The sequence below is a fragment of the Caloenas nicobarica genome, chromosome 6 (assembly GCF_036013445.1).
Source record: "Caloenas nicobarica isolate bCalNic1 chromosome 6, bCalNic1.hap1, whole genome shotgun sequence".
NCBI lineage: Eukaryota > Metazoa > Chordata > Aves > Columbiformes > Columbidae > Caloenas > Caloenas nicobarica.
In genome coordinates, this window is record NC_088250.1 from 5,856,650 (window position 1) to 5,883,635 (window position 26,986).

The window sequence follows — 26,986 nt, forward strand, 5'->3', positions numbered from 1 at the left end:
TCGCGACGCACCCCAATCCTTCCTTCCTATTTCTGTCTCACAGTCGGCTGGGGCAGAAAGGAGGAAGTCGGAGCGGTCGCTGTGGGAGGGTGTGTTCCCCCCCCAAACCCAGCCAGCCCCACTTGCGTTGGCCAAAACACCCCGCGCTGCAGGGCTGGGGTCATCTCCTCCCTGCGCTACAGTGGTGGTCTGCAGCCCTCCTGCTATACCAGGAAAGGGACCCTACCCAAAATACACCCCTTTTGCCCCACTTTTAACCTTTCACAGCAATGCCAGGGGCCAGCCCTGTTCCTCAATGGGCAAATAAAGCTGGTAGTGGGAAAAACTGGTTCCTTTGGGAGCTGTCAGTAGCCCCTGGGTGCGGAGATGGGGAGCTGGCTCCCTTCACACTCTGGGTTGGGCTCTGATATTTCTGTGTTGAGGCTCGCTGCTGGGATGGTAAGGTCTCCTCGCCTGACAGAGGATGCCAGCACCATTCTTGCTGCAGTACAGCTCAGGTTTGTGTGGGGATTTTTTTAAGCAGCCTTCAAATTTTGTTGTGCAGGCTGCAATAACTCCTCCCCACGCACCCACAACAGTATTTCCCTGAGCAGAGAGGAACCAGCTCCTGGCAACTATCTCTTAACCTCTTTAGGGCCCTAAAGTGAAAAAAAAAAAAGTCATTTAGAAAACATATAGAATTGTAGATATGTTTAAAGATAATTAACGTGAAGCTTTTGTTAACTGCTTTGTAGGTTCCCCTTCCAGCAAGCTAATGTAAAGTGACCACGATGCGCTGTAAGACACTGATGCAGTTCACCTGCTGCTGTCTTACAGTTACGGAGCTGAGTTTATTTTTGCAGCGAGCAAAGAGAATCACAGTGCTAGCAGCAAATTTCTGAGCCCTGATGAATGCTCTGTGGGATATTTTTATTAAGGAAGATGACAGGGCTCTGGGCTGGATTCATCGCAGCCACGTCCTGGGCGTAGCTAGAGAGCATCATCGCAATATCGCGGCGGGATGAGTGTTGGAGTAGCTGTCGCCTGGCTGCTGTGGGATACGTCAGGGATGGAGCTGAGGACGAGCCTGCTGAAAGCTGGAGTGCCCACCCCACCTTGCTCGGAAAGCCTGGGTGGGTGCTGCAGAGCAACCCCCAGCCCTGGAATGGGTGGACTGGGTCAGATGAAACTGGGAAAGCTGGTGGAGTTTCCTACCAGCGCTGCCGGTCACAGATCTGGGGGAAGGAAGTGTGTTCAAGTGAGATGAGCTGTTGTAATTTTTCCTTTCTGTATTGCATAAGGCCCTTATCCAGCTGCTCTTTTCAATTATTTCATTGGGTTTGTCACATTGCTCTGTTCCTGCTGACAACCGGTCGAAGGAAGGGGGTGGGAGAGCTGGGTACCTCCTGAGTTAGAGCTGTGGGAGCAGAGCAGGTATAACATGAATCCTTGCAGCCCAGAGCTGAAGCTCGCTGGACACTCCCAGTTCCTCCTGAGCTGTTCCTCACACTCTCTTGCAGCTTTGGCCTTGGGCAGAGCACCCTCCCTAACAATTCATAGGGGACACTTAACACGTGTGTGTGTTCCCCCCACCATCTCCAGCATATCAGTGCTTAGCCTGGTGGCTCGCTAGTCCTGGATGTTTACTACAACTACGCACATTAGCCAATGCGTAGTTACTCTTAACATCGTGTCTGTGCTTTCACAATCACACAAGGGACAAGATATTCAAGCAGAGCAAGCTGGGGCTGGAGCAGGCACCATTGGGATGCTGGTGTCCAACCTTCCTTGCTTGCTCCCCCCCATAGCTGGCAAAACCCACGATCCTTCAGCATGAGTTTTACCCGTTTGAGGTTTCAATCTTCGATACTTCCTGGATTGGGAAAAACTTTTATTTTCTAGAGGATGTCTTTTTGCTTATATATTTTATTTTGCCTTGCTGATGTTTAAATTTGTTGCAGGCGAAGGGGCTGAGCATCCTTTGGAGACATGTACGTGCTTAATTGTAGCGCATATACTCCCCAACCCAACTGTCAGCCTTTTAAGCTGTTAAACATTCCTTTTTCTGTTTTCTTTTAACCATGTTTATTAGTTCTCCTTTTTTATTTTATTTTTACTAGAGTGGATTGTGTTTCCCCCCACCATGGACAGTGGGACCGTTATGGTTTTTGCAGGATGCCCTTGAGCAGCCAGGGAGGGGAGCAGGGCATCCAGCTGTGCATCCAGCTGTGCATCCAGCTGGGCACTATCGGAGCGGTTGCTCCCCAGAGTTGTTGATTTTGGTGATCAGAGATGTCACTTTGGTGCTTTGCTCCTAAATGATGCTCACCCAGCCTAGAGCAGGGTAATGGAAGTTTTCCCAGTGTTATTTTCTACCCCTGATGAATATTAAATCTTTTTTTGTTTGTTTGAGGTTTCAAAAGAGCAGTGGAAAAATGCAAGGGTTGAGGCTGTTTTTTTGGAGGTCCACACCTGGGTCCATGACTGCACAGTCCAACATGTGCTTGGGCTCCACGAGAGCTCATCAGGTATTTTCTGCTGTCGTAACTACGGAAATAATTTGTCAGTGTGTTTCAGAGTTCAGTTTTCTATCCTACTGTGGCATCCCAGTCTCTGGCTAATGCTATCAAGAGGCCTCAGCTCTTCCAAAGGCTTCAACTGTGTCACGGGGTCTCCGGGTTTAACATAAGCACACTGTGAGGGACTGTGGTGGGTCTGTGGATTCCCTGATGGAGGGCATGGGAACAGAGATTGACCTTGAAGATATTAAGGTGTACCCGTGAGAAAGGAGGGAGTAAAAGAGTAACATTGCCGATAGCAAAATTAGCCAACGATATGTTACTGTTGCAGCCTGTAACCAATAGTGAAAACACATATGAGCTGGTAAAGACTATATAAAAAAGCGTTTGTGGCAATAAATGGAGACTGCTGTTTGTACATAAGAAGAACTTTGTCAATGTCGTTTGTCCGTCTCAATCGCGACAGCACACCAAACACCTTCCAGCTGTTTCCAGGAGCCACCTGCCCCACCGCAGGCAATTAACCCCCGGGTTGCCCGGCAAAGCCGCCGGCAGCAGCCCCCTGGTGTTTCAGACACCACCGTTACGCTTCAGAGTTAACAGCCAGGCAGCGCGCTGCGTGATGCAGCCGCGGAAGCGCTTCCCGGGCTCTGCCCACCGCGGCGGCTCCCCGAGGGCCGCAACCCCCGCGGCCGGCTCCCCGCAGGGCCGCTGCCGCCCCGGGAGGCGGGCGGTCCGGGGGCGGGCGAGGCGCGGCACACGCCGGCCCGTCCCCTTCCGCCGTGCCGCTCGCCATGGTGGGGAAGGCCAAGCGCCCGCGGCTGCACCGCGCCGCCCCCCGGCCCTGGCCCGCCCGGGACCCGCCGCCGCCGCCGCTCCCCGAGCCCGGCCCCGCTGCGGGCGGCTGGAGCGCGCCGGCCGGCAAGGTAGCGCGGGAGCGGAGCGGGGCCGGTGCCGGGCGGCTCGGGGGCGGGGAGGAGGTTTGCGCGGGGCCGCCCCGGCGGTGGCGGGTCCCCCCGCCCGCCCGCCCTGCGCGGCCGCTCCGGGTCGTGGGGCGACACCAGGGTCCCCCCCGCACCGTGGGCCCGGCTGTTCCTGCGGCCGTGAGGCTGCCGTGGCACTCTCTGCGGGGCGGCTGCGTGGCTCTCACGCCGCTTACCGCCCGTGGGAACGTGCATCAAGGCAGGGGGCAAAACAAGGGAGCCTGGAGCTTCAGGACTCCAGCGTGAGGTGCAGCCTGTGCCTCGGGGAGCCCCAGCGTGCTCCTGCGGCTAGTGCTGCGCCATGCTGGCTGCCACCCCGATGGGGCTGCCACCCCGATGGGGCTGCCACCCCGATGGGGCTGCCACCCCGATGGGGCTGCCACCATGCCCACAGCAGCTACGCCAGAGCAGCCACCACAGCACCCCAGGCCTTGAGCAGGCAGGGAGGAGAGCCTGCTGGGGGGTACAGGGTGCCTGCACTGCGGCTCAGTGGCTTTCAGGCTTTAAATCTGTCTTTATTACAAAATGCGGATGTTTGGCATTCTGAATTTCTTTCTTTGGAGAGGAAAAAACCAGCATGCTTGCTATAATACAGGCACCAGGGTTATCCACGTAGTGCGATTGACTTTGTAACCTACAGAGCTAGATAACTTTTGCATAAACCAAACAGGGAGGTCAGCGGCAAGACTCTCAGTAAGGAGGCACACATGCAAAATTATTTCAGCCACTGGTACTTATTACCGAGGAGCAAACACATGTCTTGACCATGCTCACAGGGAAACCAAGCACAATAACCAATTTTGGTGTGGGGGTCATTATCAGTGGGTGCTGGGAGCAGCGCTATAAGAGGCCACCTGGCTTGTTTTTGCAGTGATTCTGTTCAGTTTCAGGTGGAGATGAGCTGTCAGTTTCCACGCAGTCATTGAGGGGATTTAGACCATGTCTCTTCACCAGCCGTGCTGTTAACACGCAGTTCAGGTTAAAGCTGGGCGACTCCTCCAGCCCTCTCACAGCAAGGACACAGACAAGCCGTAAATGGGGTTTGTGCGACTATAGCTTCCCTTGTGAGGAGGGAGGAATCGGCTGTGCCAAATACAGCTGGTTTTGTACCACTCAAAAATTATGTGGTGGTGCTGGGAGATACTGCTGGCTAACATAATAAATTTTTCAAACCAGAGAAGCTACTGTAAAGCTCAGGACTTAAATTTTGTATGCTTAAAGGAACAAGATGATGAAGATTTGGTAAGTTGCTAGTATAATAGCTACTGAATCTGCTTAACATCCATTGATTTAGGCCCCTAAATGTGGTCATTTGTTCCTCATCTGTATTGTTATGCACTTACCACCTGTATTAACTCTGGCTATTTCTGAAGATGCCATTGGCAATTCTCCTACGAGTAATACCTGAATTCACTGGAGTGAGGCGAGGTTGAGTTGAGATAGAAATCTGTTAGGAATAGAACAGTCAAAACGTGACTTTGTGAAACTTCTTTCTGGGTGGAAGAGCTTTTGGGGCGCCAGGCCAGTGGGGTGACCTGCCTACCCCTACCTGCTCCGAAAAGGCACCTGCGTGCTACTGCTGGAGAGTGCGCCCTGCTCCTGTCTGGGTGGTGCTGGGTTTGATTTTTTAAAATTTCATTTTTTTTTTTTTTTTAAATGAATATTGCCTGATGGTGGTTGTACTGATTCCTGCTTAATGTTTCTTTTGGCTAAGGACTGGGACTTCTCATCTTCTGGTGTCTTTTCCGGGCTGAAGATTGACCCTGATACTCTAGTAAAGAAGCTTGACTTGGACTCCAGGAGCATCGTTTCGTCCAGAACAGGTTTGTTGTGGCATTTTGAATGAGTGCCACGTTAGGTTGTGAACAAAGACACTGGGGACTGTATTTGCAGTGGCTGTCAGAACAAGCCCAGGAGAACTCAACCCAAACACAGCTTCCCGTGTTCCTGCGGGGGCAGCTGCCTTTCGTACCCCAGTGTTTTGCCAGCAAGTTGCTTGTTGTTCGTGAGCAGTGCTTTACCCGTGGCAGCTTGATTGCAGCCAGCTCTGTCCTCCTGTCCTTTGCTGTTGCTAGGCACCTGCCTCAAGGACTCCTGAGCAGGAGAGTCCAGCTCACCAGGGATTATCAAGAGAGTGGGAACGGGGAGGAGATTGATAGAGGCTTTTGTTTTCTAGTCCCACAACAAGGAAATGCTCCCTCTAGCTGCCTAGTGGCAGACGGAGCTTTTAATCTGAAACCAGGTTTCACCTCTCTAAATGCAAACTGATGGCACAGGAGTCTGTCCTGGTGCAGAAGATGCGTGTGACACCCAAATACCTTCTTTGCAAGCTGAATTAATTTCTTCCCTCCATGCAAATTAATACCGCTATGGTGACACTATTTTTGTGTACAGGGCTACTGACAAAGCTAGCAACCACCCGAGGGCTAGTGGTTACCCAGGCAGCGGTGAATGTAGCAGCCATAGCCCGTCGGTCACATTTGTTCAGAGAGAGGGAATGGGGAGGTTGTGTGAGGACACGTTTGCTGGAGATGCTTGCCCTCTTCACAGAAACCTTTGTAAAATGTATTGTTTTCAAAACACTGAGCTCACTGTTTGTAACTCTCCTGGGAAAAGGACATGTGTGCATATGTGTGTGCATGTGAACGTAGCCATCTCTTTAATTAAATTAGACAGCGTGTTGTTGAAGGCTGACAGCCTGCAATCCTGGTCTTTCATTGCAGGCTACAGCTGTACATGTCTGGTTTATAAATAGACCTGTGTTGCTGGTCCCTGCGCGGTGCTGATGATGCAGATGTGCGGTGCCTGACTATGTCTAACCCTCTCTTGAGGCTGCGTGCTGGCTTCCTGCAGACAGTGATGCTGACCCCAATGCTTTGTGCTCCCTCACACTATCCAGATGATCAGCTAAAAATAGCTGTTCGTTTGGGGGCTCAAAACTGCAATTCCATGAGACAAAAAGTGATTTGATTTTTTTTTTTTTTTTTTTTTTTTTTTTTTAAATCTTCCCAAACTGCTGTGTCCTTTCTTCTTGTATCATACTGGAGCCATGTGGAGGCTTTTTCATTATGGAAATCAATTCATTTTTTTGTGTTAATTCAGTGAACTGTAACTAGGCTGTGCATACAATGGCAGACACCCTGGAGTTCGAAAAGAGATTCTAGGCAGACGTGCTTTGTCTCCTGGGATCTCTGGTCAGCTGAGAGCCTGTTCAGCAGGAAATTCAAGTTGATTCCAGCCTTCCTCCCCCTTCTACCCATCCCCCCTTAGCTCAGTGCACAGGGCAGGAGGGTAGGATTCTCCTACACATTGTTATTTTAAGATTTAATAGCAAGACAAAAAAGTGTTTCTCTCCCACTTGCTTTTCAAGCTCTGAGAAGGTCAAATTGGCAGACTGTGGGTAGGCTTACTCATGTTTCCTGTGCTTTTTACGGCTGAAGGTGATTTTTTTTTTTTCTGTCAAGGATGCTCTGTGGTAGTTGAGAAAGCTGGTATATTTGTCCTCCATGTGTGCGCGTGCACGGGTGCCTCACGTTACCTAAGATTGCTTCACAGTATCTGAGATTGCTGTTATGTCTGTGTTGTGTTACGATCTGGCCTTGTGCTGTGACACTTCAGGGACAGCCTAGAAAACTTCGGTGTGGGCTTGAAGAGGCTTGCAGGGCATGAGTGAAACCAGGGAGCAGTTAGATGGCTTGAACCTGGCAGGAAATGCTCTGCTGGATTACCAAGCCCAGCTGGCAGCTATGGGTTTTGGCTCTGGTATCTCTCTTAGACCCTGCACCTCTCTGCTTTTGGAAGTGTAGTTCCCAGAAAGCCAGCATCCCACTCCATGGCCGTGTTTCTGTGGCACTGCAGCTTGGTCAAAGGTATCTGCATAAGATATTTCTGGGTAAAACACTTGATCTTCCTCCTACTATTCTGACTCTGTTCCTCTCTCCACTTGGGTTTTCACATCGTGGCTTTGTGCTTGAACTGGAGGACCTAATTTTTCTCTTGGCAGAGCCCAAGCACCACAGCTGTGTGAGCTGGAGGGCTTGCTGCTCATTCTGAAGCTGTCAGATGCGGAGCTGGACCAGAAGGATTTGCAGGGTTTAGAGGTTGCTGGAAAAGTAAGGAAGAAGAGGTGGTGACGATGGCTTGTGGCTTCATCTGTCAGCACACCCATAAACTGCTGAAGAGAGGACGGTGGCTGGCTGGGTCAGCAGAGGGATGAGTAGGTGACTGATGGTATATCTTTAGCTGACTGCTTCTCTCAGGTTCCTTGGCCTCCTTCTACACCTGGGATATACTTTCTGGCTCCTTGCTTTCTCTCTATCCATCCTCTGCCTATTTGACTTGCTTGTGTCATTCCTTCCTCTCTCGCACGTGGCCTGGGCACTCAAGGCAGCTTTTGCAGAAGTTCTTTACATTTTGTCCAGCTGTAAAGGTATCTTTGCGCATGACAAACCGTTCTGCTTCGTTCTCTCCGGAGAAGGTGAGGTGACCGTTGGTTCCTGTCATCTTTTTATTCTAACACCACGAGTTTAGAGAGGTAAAAGAGGACTGTTAATTTAGCAGCTGGAGGAGATGTGCTTCACTCCGTTGATACGCTCCTGTGTCTGCTGTGAGCTGTGCCCTGCCATATCCCAGTTCTTCTGCATGCCTTAGGCTGGGGAGGTGATGGAGAGCTGGAGAAGCAAGCTGCGGAGAAAGGCAAGCACTTCTTTGAAAGCCTCAGATGATGTTAGTGCTTGGGGGTGACTTGTAGTAAGGATCTCTCCTAGCCTGGCCTGGACATACTTTTTTTTCGCAGGGTTTGTGTTCAGCTTTGCTGTCAGAGAGGGTGGCTGCCTTCTCCTCATGCTCCTGGTTCCTAAGGCAGGTTTCAAGTTGCCCTGTCTTCATTCAAAGCAGCCTGTAGAAGGATGGGAGTGTGGGGATATGTGTCCGTGTGGGCCTTGGGGCTGCCTGAACTGGGGGGCTCTAACAAAGATAGTCAGGGCAGCTTGGACAGGAGGCAAAGAGGTCACATTTTGAATCCACTGAATTATTTGGAGTACCTGTAAAATCAGCTGATAGTGGCAAATGAAAAATGTCCCTTGTGTACTGAATTTTTATACTGTGCTTCATTCTACAGGTCTGGTCTCTTTCAGTTAAAATCTAGTCTGAGGAAGAGCTTGGAATTGGGTTACACTTTAGAAGATGCCAGCCTGGAGCTCAACAGTGGTCAAAAAAGCAAATTGGCCATTGGGACGTAGGAGGAAAAGAGAATGACCTGGAGAGCATTATTATGCTCCATTAATAAATCCATGGTACCTGCAGCTATTTGATGCTATGTGTGGTCCTGGTCCTCGCGGCTCAAAAAAGATGTGGCAGACCGGCGAAGGTTCAGCGAAGGGCAGCAAGGCTGCGCAGAGGCCTGGGGGGGCCGTTCCGTTGTTCCGAGTTGTTGGCAAGTTCGGCATCCATAGCAGGGTTAGCATCTCGGATAACACGAGTGGTTGTGTATGCCGGGGCTGAAAGGAGGTGAAACGAAAGATGAAATGAAGGCCCAGTTTTTCTGAGGATTTCTGGTGTATCTGTTGGAGGCAGGGGGCCCTGTTGAAGTATCTGCTACTGTCATAGTCATGGTCTCATTGCTTCCCTTAGATACAGAGCTGGTTTAGCGTGCTCGTTGTGAGGCATCGGCTTAGGCTGTGCTGGAATCAGTAATTCTTGCGATGTGAGAAGGAAAAGGTTGAACCGTAATAAAAAATGTCACTAAAATGGAATTCATTTTAGGTGAGTCTTGCGTGTGTGACGACAGAAAGCCAGTGGTCTAAAACGGAAAGTATTTTAGTACGGGAAGCTCTGAGCCATGCCGTACTGTGAGGCAGACCTGCTGCAACTACTTTCTCCTGCTCTGCTTCTTGTCTTTAATCATTAGCTCATCTTAACATCAGATTCCAGATGATTTCCACATGCTCGTAGGTAACAAAAGCCAGCAGCATCACTGTGAACACTGGAGTTAAGTCCATGACTTGCTTGCTGAATGATTGCTTCCTATCAGTGTAGTTTACTTAGCCGCTGACGTAATGTAAATCAAATGCTTTGCCATAATCTAATCCATTCAAGGACCTCTGTCAGTAGTGTGAGTAAATAAATCTCATCTGGGCAAGTGTCTGTAGCGTGGGAATTAAACGTTTCCAACTAAGTCAGAAATAATGGCCTGTCGTATGGGGGGGTTGCTTCTTTTTTTTTTTTTTTTGCTTTAGCTTTCCTTCCTTGGTGTTTGCTCCTTGAAGCAAGGGCCTGTTCAAGCGTGGCTCTGGCAAAACAGTTGCCTGGGAATGTCTCTTTCTTTGGAGTGGATAATGAACCAGTTGTGGAATGATATGAACAACTGGACTGGCAGCTTCTTGCTTTATTTTCAGCTTCTCTGGAAGGGAACTGTGACAAGATGTGTTGTTGAGAAAGCAAAAACGCCATGGCAGCAAGTGCTACCACTTCACAGAATCGCAGAATGCTGGGGGCTGGAAGGGACCTCGAAAGCTCATCCAGTCCAACCCCCCTGCCGGAGCAGGAACACCCAGATGAGGTGACACAGGAAGGTGTCCAGGCGGGTTGGAATGTCTGCAGAGGAGACTCCACAACCTCCCTGGGCAGCCTGTTCCAGGCTCTGGCACCCTCACCATGAAGAAGTTTCTTCTCAAATTTAAGTGGAACCTCCTGTGTTCCAGTTTGCACCCATTGCCCCTTGTCCTATCACTGGTTGTCACCGAGAAGAGCCTGGCTCCATCCTCCTGACACTCACCCTTTACATATTTATAAACATCAATGAGGTCACCCCTCAGTCTTCTCTAAGCTCCAGAGCCCCAGCTCCCTCAGCCTTTCCTCATAAGGGAGATGCTCCACTTCAGAATTGCTTGCAAAATCTTAACTTGTCATTTTGATTTCTGAGGTTGCAGCAAGAGTAGCTTTTGCTGCAGTTTGCTCTAGTGCCTCCTATATTCCTGGTGAGCCACAAAAACATGAATTAAAACCATTGCTGCCTCTGGTCCTGGACCAGTTAAGGGTCTTTAAGGAGACCATAAGGTCTGCCAGAGGTAGGTTTATGTTGGACATAAAAAAGAGATTTTTTTTTTTTTTATGATGAGGGTGGTGAGACAATGAAACAGGTTGCCCAGAGAAGCCCTGGGTGCCCCATCATGGGAAGCGTTCCAGGTCAGGTTGGATGGGGCTTTGAGCAACCTGATCCTAGTGAAAGATGAAACGGGGGTTGCACTAAAAGGTCTCTGTGAGTCTATGATTCTGCACTGAGGTGGTGGCACAGAGTGACGTAGGACATTAGCCTAAACAGAGGTTGGGCTGGGCCTTGCTGTTGCTGCAGCCTGCATCGACGCAATATGCAAAGCTACAGGGGAGTTTCAGGCATGCACGCTGTAGTATCTCTGGGTTTCACTTTGCACCTTGACAGCTTTTGTCCTCTGATAACCAGAACGGCCTTGCAGCATGGATTCCTCTGTCAGTGGGACAGAGGGGAGCAGAGGAGTGCAATTACCAAGCATCTGACAAGGGAGGAAGTCCCTTTTCCTCCTGAAGAAATGTGGAGACAGGAGAGAATAAAATCAGGCCAAACAGGAACCTGACAGCTTGGAATTGCTCGATTTTGCAGGCTATGCACAGCCTTGCTTTTTCCCTTTCTTGGATACTCTGTGAGTTAGTTCCTTTTGTTACCAAGCCTCCCTCTCTAGAGTCAATGACTATGCCCTTCTGGTTTGCACCTCAGCTTCTGCTCTGGTGTTCCAGTTTTGCTGCTTCTGTCTCATATCGCTTCCGTCTCCTTGGGCTCTGCAGCCACTTGTCCAGTTCTTCTTTTGTAGCCTCAAATGAGAAGCAGAAAAGCCGTTGTTGGCTGGCAATCGTGGTCCTGCTGTGAGACGATGCACTAACACCATGTGACGTGATTTGCTTTCCTGTTTTTGTTTTTAATGGGTTATGTGCCAGAATCCACGTAAGACCTGTCGTCTCCCAGCATCGCAGTTCCTGCAGCATGTGGACTCGTGGCTACCCCTGCAGTGGATCCACTGTTGTGTTACTTGCAGAACTGTAGCTGTGGCCATTCCCCCACCACTCTTCAGGAGCTCTGACAGGATGCAAATCTTTGTGTCCCATAATTTATTCTTATATGTTTTTTGGATTCCTGCTTGTTTGTGGCCTTTAAATATTATGTTTCTTCCTTCTCTGTCCTCACCCTGATCACGTTTCTCCATTGAATGCTGCTGTGCAAATTCTAGAGTTGTGCTGTAGGTAGGAGCAGGTTACTTGTGCTGCCTGCTGCATCGTGTGGTCCCCCTCAGCTGTGCCTTCCTGGGTATTGTGCAGTGTCTGGCTTCATGAAGCTGAGAGGTTTCTGTTGTGTGGGGTGGTTTGGTTTGATTTTTTTTTTTCCCCTGGCATGTTGGAGTGTTTAGCAATTGAAACACTGAAAAAAAAAACCCAACCAACTTAATCCTGCTTGTTTTAATGAATGCATCCTTTCTGAATATCAGTTTAAAGCCTCTGCTGCTTTTTTTCTATTGCAAGTTTGGGGTATTTTTAAATCTTCTGCTTGTGTTGGTCATTCACCACGTCCCTGGTCTGGAGAGCTGATGAATCTTCATAATTCTGCTGCTGTCGCTTTTCTTCAGCATTTAATTCTGTGCTGGCAGCTGTCACACCTGTCTCGTTTGTTTTGTGCTGAGCACCCTTCTCAAGCTGTTCCCCACCGTAACACTCTTCAGATGGAAAGGGGTGAAAACAGTTTGCTCCACAAACTGAGAATGACAGTGAGCGGCCTGTGAGGAGCGGCTGTAGCATCTCCAATGTGTGTGTAAAATGCGACATGCTGTGCTAGTCCAGAATGACAAGATGTTCCTGCTCCATCTGTCTTTGTTGTTATCGGCCCAGGCTTTGGTCTGTGTGAATTTTGGGAGCACTGAAATGCTCTCCCTTAAGGTGGTGTCAGAGGTAACCTATTGGCGATGCCTTCGGTTGTGTTGCACTGAAATTATTTTAACATCTTTGAAAATCTCTACTTGGCATGTGGACGCTGCCCTAGGAGGAGTGGCTGTTTGGGTGACATTTGAGCTTGGATTTCTCGCTTTTGTGGGTGAGGACTGGATATCAACATGGCTTTAAAATAGGGCACCCAAGCTCCATTAAATGAACCTTCAGCTGTTGCTGTTGGGATAAAGCTCAGCCTTGAGCACTTGAAGTTGTGCTCCCAAGCCTGTCCCACTTATCTGCTGCCCCTGATGCTGGTGGTGGTGACAGCTGCTTCTTGTGGTCTCAGGGCAGAGTAGATCTGCAGTGTCCCTTGCTCTTGCCTCAACAGGCTGAAAATGATGCATGTCAGCGAGCATCCAGCCTTGGGTACCCAGACACCAGCTCCCCTTCCCTGCACAGGCTCAAGGGATGTGGGAGAAGGAGCACTCAGGAGAGCCAGCAACTGTTTTGGCCCTTCCTCGTTCCTCTTTCATATTCTTATCTCTGTCTTCAGCCACCCAGCAGAAGACAATAGTCAAAGTGCAGCCACTTTCAGCCCTGGAGTGTTCTCTCCCAGCACGATGTGGGCTGCACACCTCTCTATTGCCTCTCTCCTCTTCACCCACTTACCTTCCGCAAGGTGTCCACGTCCTTCATGTAACCTGCACTGGAATGTGCAGGTCTCAGGTCAAACTGTGAACTTCTCTCCATAAGCTGGTGTTTTCTCTGACACTGTGTGTGAAAGTGCTTGAAACCTCCAATAAAGGAATTTGCAAGAAAGGAAAAATTGCCAGGGAAGGGGAAATGCTGGGTAGGGAGTAAACAGGCAAAGTGATACTCTTTACCGCTCCTCTGGCCCCAAGGTTAATGACGTGGCATCCAGAAATGGCTGTGGAGGACACTGCGTGAATCTTTATTGCATTAGCTGGTGGAGCAGTTCCTCTGCCTGCTTGCAGAAGTGCAGTCCAAAAAGCGTTGCTCACGTCCATGCCTTGAGCTGAGCTGTGACTAACCCTGTCCCTCACAGCACCCTGACGGGTGTGACGCACCACAGCGAGAGCCTGAACTGGTGCCGCTGGGCAGGAGGAGACCCTGACCCTGCCAGGAAATACCTTGGTCCCAGCCGAGCACCCACTGGGATGGGGCAGGGGGAGCCCAGTTCCTTTCTTGCACAGCAGCAAGCAGAAAACTTGAACCTCCTGGAGGAGGAGTGCTGTTAACTTTTGATAAGCCAGTATAGCACTTATTAATAGGTTTACAGACTTGACAGTGGCTGAAAATACTTTTCTTCCAGGCTTAGGGCTGCTGACAGGCTGCGTCTGACTGCGAATGGGAGTTCCCAGAAGGAAAGTGTACCTTGGCTTGAAGTGGAGGGAGCAGGTGAAGAGCTCGGAAGGGTATATGCTGACATAGCAAGGCTGCATCCAGGATAGCCACCCTGGTAGTTTGATAAGGTGACAGGTGACAATTTACCATACCTAGGTAAATTGTTCTAGGTAGCAGTTTACCGTATGCTCCCTCTTCATTGCTTCTTAGCTGAAATTTGGTTTTTTGACTGCATCATTAGATGCAGCTCTTACCTTGACAATGCCAGATCACCTTGTAAGGGCAGTTTTGGTGTCTGAGTGTTTTATGACAGGCCATTATAAGTTCGCGTGGTGTTTGAGAGGAGCTCCGATAGAGATTTGTGGTGTGGGAAACCTCTCCAGTGAGGTCAGATGACCTCAGTCTACACGACAGCTCAAACAGGAGACTGTAGGTTGCCACAGGTTGCCTCAAAGCCAGAGAGCTCTTCTGCTGCTTCGGTCCAAAGCATGAAAATCAGTGTGACCTTGCTTCAAGAGTCAAGTTGACCAAGTTCTCCAGCAGTGAACAGCTCTGAGGACCGCCTGAAATCGAGGGCAGTGACCTGCTGTGGGTTGCTTCTGGGAGACTTTGGAGTGGGAAGCTTACCGAAAGCGGAACGCAATGGTGCCTTAAAGAAAAATAATAATTTTTTTAAAAAGTAAAAAATCCACACTGCTTAAAATTAGTTTAACAACTTATTGTCTGTGCAGCGTGGTGTCGGCTGTGAGAACAGCCGTATGAAACTCCACTTTAATTAGAGTCAGTGCAATTAAATGAAAAGAGCTAAATGAGTGTCTGAAACTTGCGCTGCTTCAAGTGCTTTGCCTTCCCTTCTAGAGACAGAATATTTCCATATTGTGAGTTCCCTCTGCCAGATCATGGGAATCAGTTGTGTTAATATTTATGGAAGTAATTAACTTCATTTTTTCTTCCCCTCCCTCTAGCTGTGGCTAAATCCTTGTTCTTAAAATTAACTTTTTTTTTTTTTTTTAATCCTCCAATTAGCTAGTGGTCATGGATACTGAGTGCTCCACAAACACAGTAACATTTTCCAGAGTGCCCAAAGCTGCCAAAATATTTGCAGTCTGCTCCAGGGAGAGGAGGCTGTCGGTAGTGGGAAGAGCCTGAAATCATTCTTAGGAGTTTGAACGATGTGTCAGATCCCTGTAATTTCTTATTATGGTTGGTTCCCGTGGCTGTGCCTGCTGCGTAACATTCCCCACCAGTGATGGTGCAAGGTGCCCGCCTGCCCTGGAGCAGCCGTTTCGTGCTGCTTTTTGGGCTGTGTTGGTGCTGGGTGGCTGAAGAAGAGCGTGGGGCTCAGTGAGGGATTGGGGACTCCTTTGGTGAGGCTTCTGGGGTGCTGCTCTGTGCTTCTGTGAAGCTTTCCTCTGGTCTTGGCAAAAGCTGGGTGCTCAAGCGTGTGCTTTTTAGGTCGGATGTGTCAGTCTCTTGTGGCACTGAAGGGCTCGCTGAATTTGAGGCCAGTGTGCCCCCTTGCCTTCATGGTCAGGTGTGACGGGGCACGGCAGCTTGCATGTCATGCTGTGTCTCCCTCCGTGTGATTGTGATTCCCAAAGCTTTAAAAGGATACTAAACTAGCCAAGTATTCTCCTGCTAAATCACTTTAAAATGGTCAGACATCCTTACTTACACAAAAATAAATCAGCCCTGCTTAGGGGAGGGTACTGAAGCTGCAATGTTACAAAAGAGGGTTATGAACTGGAGTCCATGCCTTTGCTGTTCTAATGTTCCAGCTTTGGCATAATCGAGTTATAAAATTATAAATGCTACAGAGGGAGAGGAGGCATAGTTCTGCACCGGTGGCAAAGATACCACCCAGCACAAGTCCCGGTGATGAAACCCTTTCATGGGGCACAAGAGGAACAGTTTAACACTGGGTGAATTGAGAAACTGGATCCCAAGAGAGATGAAGCAGCACTTGTAGAGAGGGCAGATTGACAGCTCTGGAAGCCAGAGTCCTTCCCTCGTCACCAGCATCGGTATGGAGTTGTGTCAAGCTGTCAAATGTATTTCTGAAATGCGCATCCTGGGAGTTTAATATTTAATAGACGCTCTATTTAGAAAATTGGTAGAAGCTGGTAAAGAGTGGGTGAGATGAGAGGTCTCCTTCTGGATTGCCCCTTCTGACTTGCCTTGGCATGCTTTTGGGGTGCAGGAGATAGTCAGTCACCTCTGTCCTCTGCTATTACCCCTGGGAAATGCCCACATGAGGCAGGTTATTTTGCTTGGGTATTCTTTCCAGGGGCTTCTACGCTAGGATTGTCATCTGCATAAATCAGATTTCCGATTTACTGAGAGATACATCTCTGCCAGGCTAACGTGGGTCTTATTTCAATTACAGGCTGTGTATTTAGTGGTAGATCTCTCAAGAATTGATGTCTATAATTCAGACTAAGTGGGATCTATAGTGTTATTCTATGTAAGTTATCCTTTGTTGGAATAGTAGCAGGTCTAGCTTGCCTGAGATTTTGACTTCTGTGTTTAATTATTAAATTATACAGCCTGTTAATAGGGGCACAGGTAATCTGTAATCCTTCAGTTACAGAACTAATGGCCCATAGGTTATAATTATGGGAAAACATGATACTCTCCCAGAGCCGTTTCCTTCTCTCAGGCTCCACTGATTGCAGTGCGCACTTAAAAACCAGCATATAGTGCTGGCTCCTGCACTGAGTGCCATTCTGCTCAGAGGATCCTTGGGGTACAGAGGGGATTCAAAGAGTCTTTGTGAGCAATTTATGGACAGAGAGGTTTTCTTTATGCTTGTGTAGAAGTGTATGCATCAGCTGAAGTTCTGTTTGCAGTGCTGCAGAAGTGGCATTATTGATGCTCATATGTGGCATAACTGGTAATGGCACATAACTTGAGTTTAACTTTTTAGTCAAGTGGCTTATAGAAAGAGGGAAAGTGTAGGGTGGGGTTTTTTGTGGTGGGGTTTTTTGTGTGGTTTTTTTGTGTTTGTTTTTTTTAATGAAGTTTTTAACACTGTAAATGTCAATGGGCATTGTCTAAGCTAAATACAGGAAACAAGACTATGCAAATATTACCTGTAGTGGGTACTGAAATATTCTGGTTTGTTTGAAATGGTAATTTGGACAGGTTTAGATCTGAACTAGCAGTGTTGCACATGTGCCATGAAGCTAATCACAGAAAACAGATCCTGCAGAAGAATAGGCTATCCAAGCAGATATTCAAGCAAGGAGTGACCATCAGCTGGAAGGTACTCTTGAAAGCATTGTATTTAGTGATATTGCTAACCAACTCAAATGAAACACGGTGTTTCAGAGGGTCCCTGGCAGGATATCCAAGGGCAAATGGGGGACACAAACTTGTTTCCTGGCCCACTGGTACTGTGTGCTTGACAGCGGGTAGAGGACATGCAGAAAGTAAATAGATCTGCTTGAAGAATTTTGGCTTCTGTAGATATTGTGGATGTTCATGCCTAATGTGGCTGTGCACGTGTGTGCTCTGGCTGATTTGCTTCTCTTGCAGTTCTCAGCTACACAGCTTCTAAAGTTCATTTTTACTTATGTCTGTTTTCCTCTCCCTTCCTCTCAAAAATAAAGGTTACTTGTAAATTCAGGTCACTGAATGTTCTTATGTAACTGGGAACGGGCTTCTTTAGCATGGGCAGGACATTGCCAGCTGCGATGGGTACGGGCTGTGTCTATACATCCAGTAGTTACTTTGCAATGTGCTTTGAGTTGAAATAACCTGGTGTGCCTGTTGTTGGGGAGGCAGGGGAAGGCTGTTCCAGACTGCAGGAATTCTGCTGACAAAAATCATGATTTTGAGTTCAAGTTGCTTCCTTCATTGGCACTTTCACCTTTTTCTCAGCGAACCTTCTGGCTGTTGCTTTTGCTTTATGCCAGTGATTTGTGACCCCAGTGCTGGGGCTCTTCTGCATCTGCAGGGGCACTTGTTGCTTTAGTGCCTGTACCTGCGTGGGTTTTATTTATGGAAATAGCCTACAAATGTGTAGATACTGTTTATGTTGAATTATTATAGATTCTTCATGTCTTGTCTTGCTGCAAAGCAGAGGGTGTTGGCCTGCTTGCCTGTACTGGGTGTAGGTGGCAAGGTTTTGATGGCCGGAGGACCTGTGTGGGGAGAGGCCAGGGCTGCCTCGTGCCCGGTCCAGGCAGCTCCGATGCACCCACCGTGGCCACGGCGCTGCCTCTGGGAAAACGTGTAATTCAGAAGGGGTGAAAATGCCGGGTCAGCCCACGGGGAGAACCAGGGTGGGTAAGGGTGAGGAGGAAGGAGCAGCAGAGAGGAGCTGTGCTGGACTGACTGTAACCCCGTTCCCCGTCCCCCTGCGCTGCTCAGGGCAGGAGGTACAGGAGTCAGGAATGAAGGAGTGAAGCTGAGCCGGGGGAGAAGGGGGGCATGTGTGGGAAGGTGTTTTAGTGTCTGTCTTTGTTTCTCACTACCCGATTCTATTTTAATTGGCGATACATTAAAATACTTTTTCCCAAGTTGAGTCTGTTTTGCCCTTGATGGTAGTTGGTGAGTGGTCTCCCTGGTGTTTACCCCGACCCGTGAACTTTCCTTCTGATTTCCTCCCCTTGTCCTGTTGAGAAGGTGGAATGAGGGAGCAGCTTGGTGGGGGCTGGCCAAGGTCACCCCACCATGTAACTGTACCTCGGTAAAAGCTGAGATTAAAATCAGTACCAGGCAGAACTGTTGCTCCGTGGCTGTTCCTCTGCCTACCTTACTGCCTTTTTCTACCGAATGTCTTCTGACGATTGTGCAGATCCAGAGACACCCTGGCATGAGAACTGAATTCCTTTGCTTTTCGTTAACACTCACAGATGTTTAAGCAAGTCATTCCCTCCATGTTTCCGTTGTATGCCTGTAACAACATAGTGGCCCTCCATGGCAGTGAAGAGTGTGGTCTCGCTCCATATCATGAGGTCACAGTATTTTCTTTGCTAGGTTGAATGAAGAGAATAGGTTGAGTAGCCTCCAGATGGACCCAAGGAAGGGACGCAGAAGGTAAATGCAGCAAATATCCTTTGGAGGTAGCTTTAGAGGGAGGATCGTCCTCGTGGCAACTGCAGAGGTGAGCTGATAGATGTATTTACTCGTGCACTGAAGGTCGCGATTAGGAGTCTCTCCCCTGCTCTCCCTCTATTTGGGGAAGGAATGGGAACAGAACAGGATACAGCCATATACTCTAGTCTAAGCCTGGGAAAGTACAGAATAGGTCTCAGGTCCATCCAGATGTTTCTTCTGCATGTCTTTGTGTAGGATGTGCTGCCTTGCTCCAGCTGTGACCACATTGCTGACAGCTCTGAGCGGGAGAGGACGTGCCAGTGGCAGAACAGAACATCTCTCTGAGAGTCCTATTTTTCGGATGTTAGATATGCTCATTAGAGGGCAGCATAATAACTCTTCCTTTTTCTAGGTCAGTTCTGTATTTTTAAATGATATTTTTCTGCTCTGCAGGACACAGAAAAAAATTTTCCAGTTCCTCCTTCAGATTTTCCTAGTGCAATAAGTGTATAAAACAGTGATGCTCATATGAAAATGTTAACCAGTATAAAGAAACATAAAAAATTATAGTAAAAATTTGCTTCTTGGAAGTTTGTAAGCGTTGTAGGCTCAAAGAAGACGGAGCTTCCCTAAGATTAAACCACAAATGGCTAGCACCATATGTGGAAAAGCAGCCAAAGGAATGTTTCACAGCTAACTTGTTTTTCACTTAGCCTAATTCTTATTTGACCTGTATGTCCATACGCATCTATTGATTTGTTTGCTGTACCCCAGCTGCTGTTGTCACCTTTTTTTGCTTGAAGAAAATGTTAAAGAACTAGACTTCCTTCATCTGAAAGTAATTTTTAAATGAGATCTGATAGTACGCCCTCCTATTCTTTGTAATATAAATACTATAAATAATTATGGCACAGTCTTTAAAGGATAAGTGAGGCTGGGATTTGGAGCCCAACATCACAATACTTAAATGCATTATTTATTATGTAACATTCACAGAAGAAGGCTGTAGTGCTGTTTGACTTTGCAGCTAGTGTATTTCTGGCTGCAGAAAGAGCTGTGTAGAAATCCTGGCTAGGAGCGAACATCTCCAGTGCACATCTTTTTAGCAGTATTTTGCACACTGTTGACCTCTCTGGGGGACGTGAGCTGGTTCAAGGCAGCTGGAATAGCAGGAAAAATGGATTTTTCAGTTTTGGCAGCATCAGCCTTTGGATTCCAACAGCTGGCTCTGATTTTGCAAGGTCCTCAGTAGAGACAAAACTTCATTAACTAAAAGAAAACAGATATTTCAAGAGATGTACAACTAGCTTCCGCGTCTCGAGAACCTTTGCTGAATCTTCCTGAAGCTTCTAGGATGGTGGGGCATGTGTGAGGACTAGTGGGGGAAGACATGACACCTTTCTCTCTTTCCCAAAATGTGCTGGGTGTTTTCACGTTATGTCCTGCTGGTATCTCTTCCCCTACCCGAAGGGGCACGTGTCCACCCAAAGGCGCAATAGCTGCAGGTTCCTCCAGACTTTGTGAGTGCTGTGTGTTCCTCACAAGGGTGTCCTTGTTTGCTGCTTTCTGTCCTACCTTATTTTTTAGGGTGGCGATACCCAAGCCTGCAAACCTCTGAAGTGGAACAGCCTTCTTGATACTGGCAAATGTTCCTGGCACAGCGGCTTGGATCAGTCCCACGTCCCGGGGAAGTGCAGATTGTGCTTTGCACTCTCGGCTTGGGACCCGCTGGGAAGCTGGCATTTCTTCGTGTCTTTGCTGCGACACCTCAGCGAAGGCAGGACTGATGGGAAGGTCCTCATCAGGAAAGGAACGCTGAACAAAGCCAGAAGAATGTGAAAAATGTCTCATAGTGCCTGGCAGCTCTTGGTCCATTACCAAAAAATTAATATCCTGTCAGTAGGGTAAAAAGATGAAACTCGGTCTTACACTGAGTGAGACACCAGTGATGAGTCTGTAGGTGCACCACGGGTGGATCTAAACCCATTTGACTGTTTGGTCCGTATTAGGAAACCAGCAGGCTCAGTGCTCATGCCGGCAGTCCTCTTCAGCATGGAGAAATACTTTCCTGCCAGCATCTTCCGTGCAAGATGGAAAGATCTTCTGCTGGCCCTTCTTTTACAATGAAAAGTCTCTCTCTTCTGAGAACTTACGTGGTATTTTGTTGGGGCTGCGGGTGTTCTCACTGGTGTATTTTGCACACAGTCAGCCTAAGGATTGCAAGACAACCGCTTGGGTGTGTATTTTTTTTTTGCTTGAGGAAGATGTTCTTCGCAGGAATGATGCCAGACCGCATTCTCCTATGAGTGTGGGGATACTGAAGCATGGAGAGGTAAGGGAACAGTTCTCAGGGCACTCTGGTTTGCTTCTCTAGTCCCGGACCTGAGATCTCAAGGCAGTGCCAAATGTCTGGCAGCTTCGAAAACCAACAGCAGGGAGTGGCAGAGAAACACCTACTACGGTTTGATCCCCCCACTATTTCTTTTGATGACATGGGTGTTCTTGCAACGGCTGTCTTCTGGCAGCTGCTGATCACATCGCTGCATGGGGTACGCGGATGGGGCTCTGGTGAGAGCGCTCGTTTGTGCTGATGCAGGCGCGGTGCAAGCGCTGTGCAGCGGTGCGTGCCGTCTGCGTGTGCTGCTGGCAGGGCTGCTGAGAGCCTGAAGCACAGAGTGGTGGAGCCCTGTCATTTTAAATAAGTTTTTCTTGCTTTAAAGTAGATTTTGCCACTAGAATGTCGTTCCAGTGCGGCTGACTGATCCTGTCCTGCAAGTTTCAAATAAAGAAAAGGGGAACAGGTGATGGGATGGAGAAAAAAAAAAAAAAATCACTTCTGCCTCTCCTAGAGGGGACCAGATTTTGAGTTTCCTTTTTTAAAGATTTCATCTTCGTTTAAGTGAGCCAAATAGGCATATTGGAGTAGAGTGGCTTGCTCTAATTTAGGACCTGTTTGAAAAAAGGAAATTGTCTTGTGTGAAAATCACTGCCGCAAAGACAAAGGGTCCCCGGCAGAGTGGTCAATCTCAGTTTTGGCAGGAGATGAAGAATGCCGTAGGAGGTCCGTCGGGAGGTAATGATTGTGGTTGTCTGTCGAGGGGCTCGGTAAAGCTGCGGGACGACGGCCGTGTGTCCCCTGGTGCTGGACAGAAGAGGAGCAGGCAGGGGGATGCGGGGCTGCCCAGGGGAAAAGATGCTGTGGGAGTGTCGTGTGTTGCATAAGATGGCAGAGCCCGTGATCGTATGAGTGCCTCGGGGCTTTTGGGAGCTCTAAATTGTTCGCTGAAGCAGAAGAGCAGTTGGGACAGCACAAAAGCAGCAGCCACCAGAAGTGTCGGGGGCTGTGAGAGGCAGGGAAGCAGTTTTTCGACCAGTGCAACTTATAGGGCAGTCTGTGCACCCATGAGGAGGGAAGCAGACTTGAGGTGCTTGGACACCTCCTGGAATGAGTGTTTTTCATGGGTTAGGCTCGTTGGACTGTGTAATCACCACCACCACCACCAAAAGAAAAGGTAGTTAGTTCACTGTATCACATTTGAATACTAGAATTAGTAAGACCTTTTCAAGGTTAAAGGGTCATTATGATCACAGAGTCTTCATGTTCATGAAGACACTGGATCACCTTTGTCTGTGCTTCAGGGGCTTCTGATTGGCATTTCCAGTCTTGACCTTGTGGTGAAGCGTTTACTTGTCAACGGTAGTCGGTTTTACCGTGCTGCGAAGGAAAAAGTCAGCTTGTTTCTGGTTTGGACATCACTTGCCAGCCCTTTGAGCTGGGAGGGCCGTGCGCTTCTGTCGGGCAGGAGCGGGTACCTGGGTGCAGCAGATGCCAACCTGTAGTAGATGCTTAAGATTGCAATCGAGTTATCTCTCCACCCCAGTCGCAGACCAGAGTAGCGTGGATTTCATGCCTTGTGCTTCTCCAGATGATTGTTTGTCGAGCTCTGTTCTTCAAATGCTTTCCAGTTTTGAAATCTGCTATACGTGCTCCAAAAAAAGGAGAGGGGAAGAATGGGCAATGAAGCTCCAGCGATGTTACGTGTTGCCGATCCTGCCTGTCCATTGTTGCTCAGCTGCACGTAGGCAAAGCTGAACAGTGGGTTGGGGGCTGGAGGTCAAACGTGTGCCTGTAGGAAACAATTTGGGAAGCTTTCCCAGGTATTTTCACCCTTTTTCCTACTTTGTATTTATGTTAGTGTTGCAGTACTCTGTGTGTGCGACAATTTGTAAAGCCACTTATAATGCAAGTAGCGTTGGAACTGAACGATTAAAATGTGCCTGGGATGAAGCTAATAATTCTTAAATAATGTAAATAATGAAAGTCTGCTGGCATTGTACAGACTGAGTTGTTGAGCTCTTTTCCCTGTCTAAATCTAAAATTATCTTGTTTATGTTGACTAAGCAGGCTATTGGGTAAAATGAATTAATATAATATTTAATATATGGCTGTTCAGTGGTAGAAGATATAGTTGGACTTTTGTTCCCTCGGTGCTCCCAAACTGTTAGGTGTTTGGGTTCCCTGGTGTGCAGCAGCTCTGACAGCTGCAGATGGTGGGATTAACTCCTTGACGTACGGTTGTGCAATAGATAGGCCAGCATGGGGAGGGGGAGCACTACACTAATCTGCTGCAAAGGCTTAAAAATCAAGGGCAAGCTCTGACATGTGATTACTTTTTTCATTTCCCTGTCAATGTGTTAGGAGTGGGGAAACAAACCCACGCCATGGGGAGCCTGGGACCAGACATGTTAAAGAATCCAAGGAAATCTGCCAGGAAAGGAGAATTAATCAACGGTTTAAAAAAGCTAGTGGAAATTTTTCTCTGGTCCTAATGAGCTCTAGTAAGGTTCAGAGTAATTACTTTGTGAAAACTCCGATCGGAGCGGTAAGGAAGCATCTTTAGAAACTCTGCTCCTGCTTTTCTTTCTGCTGGTGTGTAGGTGTTGCCTGAGTACTTGAGGCTGTGAATGTGTAGAGCAGGAGTGTGTCAAAGTCATTTTCACCAAGGGCCACATCAGCCTGTATAAACGTAACTACTCCTACACTCACACAGTCCTAAAATGACATTTGGCCCTTTGAAGGCAACCGCGAGTCTGATGTGGCCCTTGGTGGAAATGAGTTTGATGCCCCTGGTGTAGAGGGTGATACCAGGGTTCACTGAGCTTCTTTAGCACAAGGGCAGAAAAAGCACACGTGCCTCACCTCAAAAGAAAGAGCCATTAGCCAACCTGGACATATGAGCTCGTAACAGCGTCTGCTGTCAAAGGCAGTCCTTTCAGAGCATTCATGTTTTATCTGTAAATCAGTTGCTAAAGGCATGGAAGATGAGCAATGATTAAATGGATCAGAGCTCTTTCGCCTGGAAAAGATGACTATCTGAGAAAAAAAGAGCTGATGAAGTTTAGCAAAATATGATTGCCACAGAGGTTAAGAGAGATTAGGCTTGTTCCTACTTTCTTCTAGTGAGACAAGTGAAAGAAATAAAATTAAACTAGAAGATGCTAGGTTCAGAATGGGCAAAGATCCTTCAGGAAGAGGGCAGTTAAGTTGTAGGACTCCTTGCACATAGGTGTTCTGAATTTCTGGTACCTGCATGGGCTTTAAAACAACTGGTCAGATCTCCCAAAATAAAAATACATTGATGGTACTAAATGCACCCATTCTATACTTGGGCGTTCCTCGCTGGCCCTGTTAGGCATGTGGTATTTGCTTGCATGAAGCCTTGGTCAGGCCTGGTATGTTCTTAGCCCAGTGGTACTATTTACTAGTGGTAAAGCTGGACACCAAGGCTCAAACTCCAGCCCTCAGAGTGCCTTCTGTTAAAGCTCTATGAGGTTTTAGTGTGGAGCTTCTGCTGACGCTGGCAGGAGCAGTGTTTGCTCACTGGACAGAGCGAAAGGCAAGGTGGGGTTGGCCATGGCTGCGTGTTACGTTAGGCCGGCCGCATCTCCTGTGTGTCACATCTTTGGGTTTCCATTACGTTTGCAACCCTGGCAGCAATTGCAGGTGATGTCGTATCTGCCAATTTGTGCAGATGCTTTAATCACGTCTGCTGCATAACTGGGCAGCTGGAATTGTAAGGCTGTGGAGGGGACTTTTAATTGAAACACATGGGCTGCTAATCTTGAATTATTCGAATACCAGTCAGTAGTGCCTGTGGTATGTCAGTCTCTGCAGAGCCTTGCAAAGAGGAGGCATTCGAATGAAAACCACCAAAAGGATAGAAGCAGCGGGTTTCCCAGAAATATGCAAGAGGGATGTTGGAGACTTTTCCTGTAATCATCTGTTCTGCTAGTTAGGCTTTGCACATGGCAGCAACATCTGTCCTTGCAGCAGCCGGAGCTATGTAGCCAGGCACTTCACAGCAGCGATGCCCTTGTCACCTTCTGTGTGCTGTGAAGAGCCTGCGAGGATGCTGGATGGTCCCTCCAACCCACAGTTCCAGTGGCGCTTCTTTGTCTCCCAAAGCTACAGACACCTACAGCTGGGGATGGGGCCACCGAAGTGGAATATCCTTGTTTCTGTCCTGATCCCAGTCCCAAATACATTCATGCAGCGATTCTGCCATTTGGCTATGTTAGCATAAAGGCGTCACTGTATTTCTAGTGAAATGTAAAAGCTGATGCGAAAGTGTTCAAGAATCTGACCTTGCACAGTTGCCTTTAATGCCGTTCTATGGCAGACCTGCTGGAATGCAGAAAAGCTGATTAAAAGTATTTCAGGGGTACAAGCTAGGCTTTGGGCTTTTTCATCCCTTCTGTCCATAGTGTTCTCGTAACTGGCTGAAAATTGCTGACTCTTCCCAGTCTGTTTTGCAGTCATTAGTCTGTACTTACTTTCTTCTCTTCTGCGCTTCCCACTGGCCTTCAGATCTGTCATGGAATTAATTGGTGAGGAACAGAGAAGAGGGAAAGAAATTTGTCCACTGCATGTGGCAGGAGTTTGCTGGCAGTGCTATCTCAGGTAAAGTGCAGAAATGTAACACACAGCCTTTCTGTAAGAGGCGTCTGCTCCACGTTTCTTGCTTCAAGATAGGGTCTGCAGGTTTGGTCTGGAAAAGGCCTAGACTGGAAACATCGGCTATTGTAGCACTGGGGAGGAGAGCAGAGGTCATGGTTAAACAAGCAAACAGGGCAAGAATATAGTAGACAATAGAAACGCTGACTCTGCTGGCCTGGAGAAGGGTAACCTGAGCCCCAGCGGCTGGGAAGCAACTGTTTGGCGGCTGGCCGGGGGGCAGAGACAGCGATCGGTTGGAAAGGGCAGGGACTGGTTGGATTAACTAGGGTGGCATTGAAAGGTAAAACTCGTCACCAATTACTCATGCGCTACCTGAAAGAAAATAAGGTGGGGTAAGCGTCTTTTTTTTTTTTTTTTTTTTTCCTTCCTCTTAGTTTAGTCTCACCCGGAATCGGGCACTGGGGGTTCCTTAGGCTTGAACTTTCTTCTTCCCCCTTTGTCCCAGCAAAGGATGTGTCTGGCTAATGTCCCAGCATCACAGTGTCATATCATGTCCTGCCTCTGGTCAAGTTCCTTCTCCCATGCTACACATTGCCTCATTTCCCAGTGGAGCTGTGCCGGCTGCCTTTTGACTGTTTGTTCTTCTAATTAGGTCCTTGGGAAGAGGCACCCAGCTGAGAAATCTGTAGCTAGAAACGTTAAAGGAGAAGGTAAAATTGAGGAGGAAGGAAGATTTTTCAGGCTGTTGATGAGCTGGTGTTAAAGCAGGTCAAAACCTGCCGATTTGATCTTGGCCCCTAAGCTGTTTCTGAAGCAACTTCTGTTTTGTACTTCCAAGCTGCTATCAGGGTGGGAATTGGTGCTGGGGTGTTTGATCAGGAGGCCGTTTCTTCCCTTCCTTGTCTGGTGGTGAGATGTCTGCATTTCTGTGGTTGCTGTGGGTGGGGGAGCTGTGCCTGCATGGCCTCCTGCCCTTTGGAGCAGCACCGCTGTGCATTTTTATTGCTTGGTTTGAACAAATCTAGAAGAACCTTGACATCAGGATGTGTTTCAGGGTCCAACTTGGCTTTGCTGCTGCTTCTGTCGCAAAGCGTCAACAGGACTTTGGATGGAAACCTTAAACCAAAAAGTCGCCACTAATCAGACTCTGAGATTGTACTTTTTTACCAACGTTATGCCCGCTGCTGGAA

At 48.2% G+C, this 26,986-nt stretch overlaps 1 protein-coding gene across 1 annotated transcript in view; it reads left to right on the top strand.

Moving 5' to 3' along the window:
- Positions 1-3,292: 3,292 nt before the first annotated feature.
- The window catches only part of SLX9 (SLX9 ribosome biogenesis factor), a 52,220-nt gene continuing 28,526 nt past the window's right edge, over positions 3,293-26,986 (top strand). The window contains exons 1-2 of the mRNA XM_065638333.1: positions 3,293-3,424; positions 5,196-5,304. Coding sequence (XP_065494405.1) covers positions 3,293-3,424; positions 5,196-5,304 — 241 coding nt within the window. The remainder of the gene's footprint in view (positions 3,425-5,195; positions 5,305-26,986) is intronic.